Source organism: Calidris pugnax, unplaced genomic scaffold (assembly GCF_001431845.1).
Source record: "Calidris pugnax isolate Ruff unplaced genomic scaffold, ASM143184v1 scaffold237, whole genome shotgun sequence".
Lineage (NCBI taxonomy): Eukaryota > Metazoa > Chordata > Aves > Charadriiformes > Scolopacidae > Calidris > Calidris pugnax.
The window spans coordinates 12,209-22,482 of NW_015090985.1; the positions used below are offsets into that span (position 1 = coordinate 12,209).

Here is a 10,274-nt window from a genome sequence, read left to right on the forward strand (position 1 = left end):
AAGGCTCCAGGGAGACCTTGGAGCCCCTTCCAGTCCCTCAAGGGGCTCCAGGAGAGATGGGGACAAACTTTTTAGCAGGACAAGGGGTAGTGGCTTCAAACTAACAGAGGGGAACGAGGGGTAGTGGCTTCAAACTAACAGAGGGGAGATTTAGACTAGCCAGAAGGAAGAACTGTTTTTACGCTGAGGGTGGTGAGACACTGGGCCAGGTTTCTCACGCACTCACCTGTCTTGGGTTCCCCCCCCTCCTCGTCCTGCTCCTCCGTCCCTGCCAAAGAACAAGAACAAGCTTTTCTGTTTCTGGAGCATGTGAAGCATCTGGCATTCTGGCTTGTATCAAAAATAGTGTGACCAGCAGAAGTAGGGAGGTGATTGTGCCCCTGTACTGTGGTTGGACTGGGTGACCTTTAGAGGTCCCTTCCAACCTAAACTGTTCCATGATTCTGTGAACCACAGTGGTGTGATGTGAAAAAATACTCATCCCCACATGTCCCCAGAGAGGTGCATCCATTGGGGCCAAGAGCACCAGCTTTGTCCCCCCACGCCTGGGGGTCCTGCAGGTCCCATTCATCTTCCTGAAGCCACCAGGGCTCCATCAGTCGCTCCCAGGGACTTCACTGAGCCTATCATCCCTCTCAAGGCCTCTGGGCTTGGGGAGGGCACCAAAATTTGCTCTGGAAGGCACCTGGAGGGAGGCTGGCTCGGTTGTGGAGCCACAAGAGCAGCTTCGCTGAGCCCATCAACCCTCTCAAGGCCTCTGGGCTTGGGAAGGGCACCAAAATTTGCTCTGGAAGGCACCTGGAGGGAGGCTGGCTCGGTTGTGGAGCCACAAGAGCAGGCACAGAGGGTGCTGGAGGGAACAGTCAACCCTGGTTGCTCTCAGCCCAGTGTGGGGATGGACAGACAGACAAGGAGGAGCCTCCTCCCCACCCACACCATCTCCAGGAAGGATCTGGTCTTCAGGGCTCACCAGGGATAAAGAGATGCAGCCTCTCTCCAGCCCCAGGGTGCCCCGAAGACGTGGCTGAGGAAGGAGGATGGTGACAGGGCCCAGGACGAGGGGTGGCAGCAGGTCCGTGCCCTCTCCAGGGGACCCAAAGCTCATCCCTGCTGGAGATACCTCAGCTGGTCCAGGGCACAAGGTGCCGGCTTGGGGGCATCCAAGCTTCCATCAATCAATTTCTTGCTCATTATCTGGGGTGAAAAAATAGAAGAAATAAATATTGGCAAAGATATTAAAAGAGAATAATAACCCACGGGTCTAAATGAATAATTTAAATGGGTTACCAGCAGCTCCTGGCTCTCCCTGCCCTGGAAAATGGGGACCACCCTGCAATCCTCCCCACTCCCAGCCCCGGGCAAATACAACCAGGCACACGTAGGTGTGGTTTTATCCCTCCATCCATCTTCCTGGCTAGAAACTCCGCTGCAGCTGGCAAACCCTGGGAGATGTTATTAATTCAAGCTTCTTTTCTGCTGCAAAAGTGGTGGAGGAGCAAGCAGGGGATGTCTCGGGGTTAAGCAAACAGGCTGCGGCGGGGATGGAAAGCCAAGGGGCTGGGAAGCCAAGCAGGGGCTGTGGTGGCTTGTGAGGGGGAGATAAGGGCAGGGAGAAGGGGAAAAAAATAAAGAGGAGGAAAAGCGGAGCCAGTTGATGCTTCGCTGAAAGTGTGATGGGAGAAAAACAGTCTTTTATAAACCTATCGGGGTGGAGGGGAAAATGGCACCGGAGAAAAAACAGGGCTGTTAATAAAAGAGGAAGGGAGGGTTAAACTAGCAGTGATTCACCAGCAGCACAGGCTGAGGTTCTGCCTTTAATAAGAAAGGAAATAAATTAAAAAGATTGAGATCTTGGGAGGAGGATGAGTGGGGGAAGAGCGGGGCTGAGCAGGCATGGAGCCCAGCAGCAGGCTGGGATGGGTGACGGGGCTGTTGGCAGCATCCAGCCAGGAGAAGACACTGAAAGGCAGAAACAGGAGCTGGGACTCCCAATTTTCATTCATTTCCATCAGAAATTCAGGCTGCTGATGGGGAATTCTGCACAGGGGGTGGGATGAAGCTCACACCTCCCTCTCTGCAAGGCAAGGAGCAACCCCTAGCACGGGGGGGAAGGAAGCTCACACCTTCTTCTCTGCAAGGCAAGGAGCAACCCCTAGCAATTTTCCTTCTCTTAGCAAATCCATGGCAACACTCAAAAAAAGACCCAAATTGCTCACCAAGACCCAGGTTGGTGGCACGAGGCTTTTCTTGGCCCTGAGTTGCCCAAGAAAAGGAAGAATAAGAGAAGAAATGCCACTTTGGGGCTGCTGGTCACATCACTCCATCACTGCTGGCAGCGGCCAGAGCAGAAGCAGCTCAAAATGCTGAGAAAGAATTTATCTGGGGGAATGTTATTGAAAACTGGGGAAAATAAATGAAAAAAAAATTAAGATGGAAAAAAAAACCTCAAAAAACCCCAAGACCTGATGATGGAGATGGAATAGATGCTTTACACTTAGACCTGAGCATCATCTCCCATGTGCTTGGGAAGAAACCTTCACCTCGAGCAAGCCCGTGGTCCTATGGGAATGGCACTCACCCTCCTTGCTCTCCGGGCTCTTCAGCAGCTGCAGGGCTGTGAAAAGCAAAAAAACCCTGGTCAGACACAGCATGAGGGACAAAACAGCCAAGAGCCCCGTTTTGGGGAACCCACCCCACTAATTGCACCCACCCCCGGTCCCTCAATCTCCCCCCCAGCAAAGGAGCCAGCATCCCAAGGGGGCTTGCTCCCGCGCCAGCAGATAAAGGCATGTAATTAACCAGGCTTGTAATTAACCCACCTGATGATGGTAGAGCGCCGTGTGTGCTTTTTTATTAAAAGATAACGTGGCTTATCACAGAGCTGCCAGCCCGAGGGGTGTGTGGAACATCATGAGCATCAATGGAGGGTGTGAAGCCCGTCGGGGTGTTTGTGTGTGTAGGGGACTATGGCACGAGCACCACATGGTAAAACACGTATGTAACACGTGAGCATCACGCACTCACCTGTCTTGGGTTCCCCCCCCTCCTCGTCCTGCTCCTCCGTCCCTGCCAAAGAACAAGAACAAGCTTTTCTGTTTCTGGAGCATGTGAAGCATCTGGCATTCTGGCTTGTATCAAAAATAGTGTGACCAGCAGAAGTAGGGAGGTGATTGTGCCCCTGTACTCAGCACTGGGGAGGCCACACCTCGAGTGTTGTGTCCAGTTTTGGGCACCTCAATCCAAGAGAGATCTGGAGGTGCTGGAGCGAGTGCAGAGGAGGGCAACGAAGCTGGTGAGGGGGCTGGAAAACAAATCGTATGAGGAGCGGCTGAGGGAGTTGGGGCTGTTTAGTGTGAGGAAGAGGAGGCTGAGGGGAGACCTCATCACTCTCTACAACTACTTGAAAGGACACTGTAGAGAGGTTGGTGCTGGTCTCTTCTCACAGGTCATTAGTGACAGAACGAGAGGGAACGGCTTCAAGCTCCAACAGGGGAGGTTTAGATTGAACATTAGGAAGGAATTTTTCACCGAAAGAACAGGCTGCCCAGGGAGGGGGTGGAGTCCCCATCCCTGGCTGTGTTTAAGGGCCGTTTAGATGCAGTGCTGAGGGACATGGTGTAGGGGAGGACTTTGTAGAGTAGGGGAGATGGTTGGACTCGATGATCCCAAGGGTCTCTTCCAACCTAGACCATTCTATGATTCTATCTGCTGGGCTTCACCCCAGCACCCACCCCACACCCCCTGTCCCAGGCAGCCGGGTATGGTGGCTGTCCCTTGGTTCACCACTGTCCCCCACCACTCAGAGCCACCCATGACCACCCCACATCCCTGGCTCTGCTGCCAAGCCACCAGTGATGCTCAGGGAGGAGGTGACCGGTACCCACCAGCACCCAGCACCCCGGGGAGGGGTGTTTGCCCCAACACAAGGCTTGTGCCAAGGGTGGCACATCCCTTTACGAGCAAAACAGAAAAAGCCACAGCTCCTGGGCGACGCAGCACCTCCCTATTTATAGCACAGCAGCCATCTGGTGAGGAGCTTAGAGGGGAGACCACGGATCCCCCCCTCCAACACCTCCGGGAAATCCCACCGGCACCGAGGGATGAGCATCCCCATCCCCTTCTCCCTCCCGTGGCACCCACCGGGCTGTCACCCCATTTGGGAGCCCCAAAGCTTTGCACCCCACGGGTAGGACACGCCACGCCGCTGCTCCTGCCCAGAAAAACCAGGAAAAATTGCCATTCCTGCCTCCCAGGCTCACGGGCAGGGTCCCTGCCCCCCTTTTCTGGCTGACCAAGAGCCAGAGAGCAAAAGGTTATTGCCGAGGGCGTGCAGCCACCAGCGCAAAACATCACGGGCTGGGAGCCCTGTCTTGATGCTAAAGGACTGAGGTCAGCTGGCCCGGGGCCACCGCTGAGCGTCACAGCGCTGCAAATCCCTTGGCCAGGGAGAAAATGCTCTCTAACAGAGGCAGAGCAGGGAAAAAAAACCCTCAACCTATATATATTTTTATATCTATCTCCTGCGGATGATTCCCTGGGATGTGCCGGGGAAAAACCCTCTCGGTCCCCCACCGGTGGGGACACCCACCAGCCAGGCATCAACGGGGGCATCATCCTCGCCGGCGGAGGGAGGAGGAGGAGGAGGAAGGCTGCAGGTCCCAGCCCCGCAGCACGAGGCTGGCAGGGAAAGGCTTTGGCAGAGCCAGCGCCTGGGGACTGAGTGAGAGAAAACAAGCGGGGAACGCCAGCAGAGCTGCTTCTGCAGCCATCTGCAGAGCACGGCAGCTTTTTGTTAAAGCAACAAAGCCCCCCTTTTTGTGAAAACATCTCTCCTTAATATATAAAAAAAAAAAAAGAGCGCCGTGTGTGCTTTTTTATTAAAAGATAACGTGGCTTATCACAGAGCTGCCAGCCCGAGGGGTGTGTGGAACATCATGAGCATCAATGGAGGGTGTGAAGCCCGTCGGGGTGTTTGTGTGTGTAGGGGACTATGGCACGAGCACCACATGGTAAAACACGTATGTAACACGTGAGCATCCGTGGAACATCATGGGGGTGCTGAGCATCGATGGAGGGTGCAAAGCCCCTCGGGGTGTTTGTGTGTGTAGGGGACCTTGGCATGAGCACCACGTGGTAAAACACGTATGTAACACGTGAGCATCACGCACTCACCTGTCTTGGGTTCCCCCCCCTCCTCGTCCTGCTCCTCCGTCCCTGCCAAAGAACAAGAACAAGCTTTTCTGTTTCTGGAGCATGTGAAGCATCTGGCATTCTGGCTTGTAGCACCTTATAGCAGCCTTCCAGCACCTGAAGGGGGCCTACAGGAAGGCTGGGGAGAACCTGTTTAGAAAGGCCTGCAGTGACAGGACGAGGGGCAATGGCTTCAAGCTGGAGGGGAACAGATTTAGACTGGAGATGAGGAGAGGGTTCTTCACTGTGAGGGTGGTGGAGCACTGGAACAGGTTGCCCAGGGAGGTGGTTGAGGCCCCTTCCCTGGAGATATTCAAGGAGAGGCTCGACGAGGCCCTGGGCAACCTGGTCTAGTTGGGGGTGTCCCTGCTGACTGCGAGGCGGTCGGACTAGATGGCCTTTGGAGGTCCCTTCCGGCCTGGGCAATTCTATGATTTTATGACCTTCCTGGAGGAGATGCCCTGCACGCACCCCGCTGTGGGTACCACAGGCAGAGGATGCTTGGAGCAGGGAGGTGAAAGGGGGAGACATGCTGGGTGGGAGGAAAATCAAGAGTATTTTTTCAAGAGCTGCCCAGAGCGATGCCCACAGCCGGCATGGGCTCTCCAGCACGGATCTGGTGGTGCCCACCAACCCCAGAAGCTCCGAGCATCCCTTCACCTTTTAGAAGATGCCACCACCAAAGCCAACCCGTTGCCCCATCCATCCATCCATCCCTCCCTGCCAACCCCATTCCCTTTTTGGGGGGCTACCTGCTGTATTGCCTGCGTTTTCCTCCTCTTCCTCCAGGCTCTCACGGATCTTCTTCTGGCACACGTACACCAGGACAGCAAGGAGCCCCACGACGCAGACAGCGAGTCCCACCGTCACCCAGAGAGCCACGGCGGGGAAGCCCAGGTGTTGGCCTTACACAGAGGAGGGGGGGGAAGAGAAACACCACCATGGTGAGCACCACAGCCCGACCAGAGGGACACGTGTCCAGCATTCGGGACCCCACGGTGGCAAAGGAACATCCCCATGGAGGGAGTCGGTGGCACAAAGGGTAGGTTTTGGAAATAAAACCATCGGTGCCCCTAATTATGGCCTCCCCTAGAAGGTCTGGATCCGGCCGGGGAAGCAGCAGGTTGAGTCACTCCCTAAAATGCTTCATTAATTTTTAATTGCACTAATAAATTGCTGGCCCTTCACTCGCTAAGAAGCTCAAGAGAAGCATTAGATGCTGCAGCACTCGGTCCCTTTCCCCTCTCATCTCACCCCATGGGGCTGGGGTGGATGGGGACATCTGCCCTGGGGTCCAGGATGGCCCCGTAGGGACCACTGGGGGCTGTGGGGTATCTCCTGGAGAGCTGGAAATCTGATTTTCCCCTGTAATATTGCTCCTCCTCCTCCAAACAAAGTCTTGTCCCAAACCTCTACTGATGTCACCCCAAGGCTGAAAACTTGCTCTTGCACGTGGAAGCCCAGGCGAAAGCCACCCCTCTGCTCCCAGCCAGCAGCACCCACACGAGTTTTTGGTGCATCCAGCCCAAAAGTTTATGTTCCACCAAGGACCCACCTTCCCAACCCATCAAGTGCCACATCAAGGGTGATTAAACATTAATTAATGCTACTGGGGAGCGCACGAGGGCAGCGGGAGAAGCTCAGAGTGAAGCAGCGAGGCTGAACGTGCTCCATGAACTCCTCCAGCCTGTGCTTCTGAAGTAGGATTGTCACAGCAGGGATGGAGATCCCCAGGCTGAGAGCATCCCGTGGCCACGTGCTAAGGAGAAGACAACTACCATGCCCTGTGCTGGCTTTCTGGGGTGGTTTCGACTGGGACGGGGCAACTAGCAAAGCTAGAGACGAAGATATAGGGACACTGGTTCTACTGGGACACTGACGTGGGACGATGGGGAGGACAGCACGGCCTCAAGTCACCCTTGTAGGTCCAAGTAGGGATCCCAGTGCCACCATGGTCATCTTCTTCAGACAGAGCCCATCCCTTCCTTCCCCCAGTTTTGGCTCTCACTGGCTCACCCGTGATGGTGACGGAGGCCTGGGTCTCCTGCTGCAGCACCGGGTTTCGCACCAGGCAGAAGTAGGTGATGCTGGGCTCTACCAGCACCTGGAGGACACTGTGCACGTCAAAAAGGCCTTCCTCGTTGGCCACCTGGGATGTGGTGACGTTTTCCGTGATGTTGCTGCCCCGGCTGTCCTGCCAGAGGACGCTGGCCTCGGGGTAGCCACGGGAAGAGTGACAACTCACAACAGCCAGATCTCCTGGCTTCAAGTCCTTGTTGGGCTCCAGGTTCATATTGGGCTTGGAGTACGGAGCTGCAAGGGAGAGAACAGTCGGCATGAGGTGATGGAGAAGACCAAAGGATCAGGATCTGGAGCAAACCAATGAGGTTGGGCAAGCCCCAGGACAGACTCTTCCAGCTGATAAGACCAACCAGCTGAAGCTTTCCCAGCTTTGGTTCATTTATGGCCATGCTTCCAGGTGGCCTCTCAACTAAGAGTCTCTCCACGGTGGCAGGGAAGGGCCTACACCCCCCATCAGCAACATTTTGGGGAGATGCAGCTGGTTGGTCTCTAACAGAGACCCAACTTCATGGGAAGACCATGGCAACAGTGGAGAGAGAGAGAGGCTTCACAGAGGAGCAAGGCACGTCTCCCTTCTCTTCGGGGAGACACATAGGGACACCCCAACTCTCCATCTCTCACCTGCCACCTGCAATGTCACCGCTGCCCTGCTGTAGTCCCGGACCCGGACGAAGCAGGTGAAGCTGCCCTCATCCGAGATCTCCACGCGTCGGAGGAGCAGCGAGACGTTGCCCTGGGCCAGCTGGTCGTAGAAGAGGGCCGTACGGTTGGCGTAGCTCCCGACCTGGTCTGCCAGCTGGTCCTGGCCATCAGAGAAGCTGTGGACCAAGCGCTTGGTGTCCGTCAGCTGCCAGATGAGGCTCAGGTCGGCGAGGCTGAAGTTGGCCTCGGGAGAGAAGGAGCAGCGCAGGGTGGCATCTCGGCCGAAAAGAGCCACCACGGGCTCATCTGGGACCTGGATCTCCATGGCACCTGCGGGAGGGTGGTGAGGGCAAAAGAAGACGGTGGTGAGACCCTGTAGAAGCAGCTCCTTAATTCTTTATCCGGGTAACATCTAAACAAGTCAAGGGATGCCCATGGGAGGGACCCGTGGGCAGGTGGCATCTCAAGATCATCCCCGTCACCGTCCCCCCAGCCGAGCCCACCCTGCCAGCAGGAAGACAGCCCCACATCCAGCACCACGGGCTCATCTGGGACCTGGATCTCCATGGCACCTGCGGGAGGGTGGTGAGGGCAAAAGCAGAGGGTGGTGAGACCCTGCAGAAGCAGCTCCTTAATTCTTTATCTGGGTAACATCTAAACAAGTCAAGGGATGCCCATGGGAGGGACCCGTGGGCAGGTGGCATCTCAAGACCATCCCCATCACCGTCCCCCAGCTGAGGGGTTGGTGCCAGCAGGGAGACAGCCCCACATCCAGCACCAAACCTGGGGTGTCATTGCCCTCAGCTACCAGCTGCGGCCACAGGCACCCAAACCTCCACCCCAGGATGAAACGGGGGTGACAGCAGTGGGGGTGAGGGACAATCCCATGTCCCCAAGACCAGCCAGCTCCGGGCTGGAAGGCACTAGATGGCACCAGTGCTTCAGCGCCATGCCAACCGGCGTGCCACGGCAGGATGATGCCAACCCTGTCCCAGTGCCATGGCAAGATGCCCACCCCATCCCCAAGCCACCCACACACTGCCAACCCTGCCACCGCGTCGGGGAGCGACACCAACCCTTGCCAGGGCTACCAGACCCTCCAGGCTCAGCGCCGGTCCTGGGGTCCCCGTTGGCAGCGAGCAGCCAGGTCCCCCCCAGAGCAGACCCCAGGGTTCATTCACCAGCCCCAAAATGGGGTGGAAAAAGGTGGGGGATGGGGAAAAATCCCACCTTGGAGCAAGGACAGGCTTTATATTCCGACCTCAACACCGCTGCAGAGCACAGAGAAGCCGTGACCCATGGCCACCCCACCCCTGGGGACAAGGGGAGCAACGAGAGGGACAATTTTAAGCAAGAACCCGAGTGAGGAGGATGAGGAAGGAGCCCTGCCAGGGACTGCAGACGGGCAGACAGGCAGGAGAAGAGGGCTCGGGCAGCCCGCCTGCCTCTTGGCAGCCTCCAGAGCCTCACGTCTCCCTCCAGCTAATAATAAATGCCAGCGGGTTTGAGGAACATGACCCAGCCTGGCCAGAATTGCTGCGGAGCATCCCAAAAGGATTCAGTCCCGACGTCTCTCCCATGTTTGGCCAGGGCAGGAGCTGCAGCGCATGGGGACAGAGCCAGGTGAAGTCCGAAACCTTCAAGATTTGGTCATCCCAGCTGTAGCGCACGGGAGGTGGTGGCCCTCTGCTACGAGGGGTGGCCCACATGTGCCAGGGGCCACCACACCCTGGGTAGGGGGTGATGCTCTGGGCAACGGGAGGACCACGAGACCAGGAGAAACATCTCATGGGCGCTACCTCCGGGACCCACAGCTCAAAGGCAGGGTGGTGGGGATGAACGTGGCATTCATAGAATCATAGAATTGCCCAGGCCAGAAGGGACCTCCAAAGGCCATCTAGTCCCACCTCCCCGCAGTCAGCAGGGACACCCCCAACTAGACCAGGTTGCCCAGGGCCTCGTCGAGCCTCTCCTTGAATATCTCCAGGGATGGGGCCTCAACCACCTCCCTGGGCAACCTGTTCCAGTGCTCCACCACCCTCCCAGTGAAGAACCCTCTCCTCATCTCCAGTCTAAATCTGTTCCCCTCCAGCTTGAAGCCATTGCCCCTCGTCCTGTCACTGCAGGCCTTTCTAAACAGGCTCTCCCCAGCCTTCCTGTAGGCTCCCTTCAGGTACTGGAAGGCTGCTATTAGGTCTCCCCGGAGCCTCCTCTTCTCCAGGCTGAACAACCCCAGCTCCCTCAGCCTGTCCTCGGAGCAGAGGTGCTCCATCCCCCTGATCATCCTTGTGGCCCTCCTCTGGACCCTCTCCATCAGGTCCATGTCCTTCTTATATTGAGGGCTCCAGACCTGCACACAA

General features: G+C 56.6%; 1 protein-coding gene across 1 annotated transcript in view; it reads right to left on the reverse strand.

The window, feature by feature from the left end:
* Nucleotides 1–730: 730 nt before the first annotated feature.
* The window catches only part of CD276 (CD276 molecule), an 18,245-nt gene continuing 8,701 nt past the window's right edge, over nt 731–10,274 (reverse strand). The window contains exons 5-10 of the mRNA XM_014953837.1: nt 7,894–8,264; nt 7,207–7,503; nt 5,943–6,095; nt 5,173–5,214; nt 2,579–2,614; nt 731–1,194 (exon numbers count right to left, since the gene is read on the reverse strand). Of these exons, the coding sequence (XP_014809323.1) occupies nt 1,172–1,194; nt 2,579–2,614; nt 5,173–5,214; nt 5,943–6,095; nt 7,207–7,503; nt 7,894–8,264 (922 nt within the window). The 3' untranslated portion in view covers nt 731–1,171. The remainder of the gene's footprint in view (nt 1,195–2,578; nt 2,615–5,172; nt 5,215–5,942; nt 6,096–7,206; nt 7,504–7,893; nt 8,265–10,274) is intronic.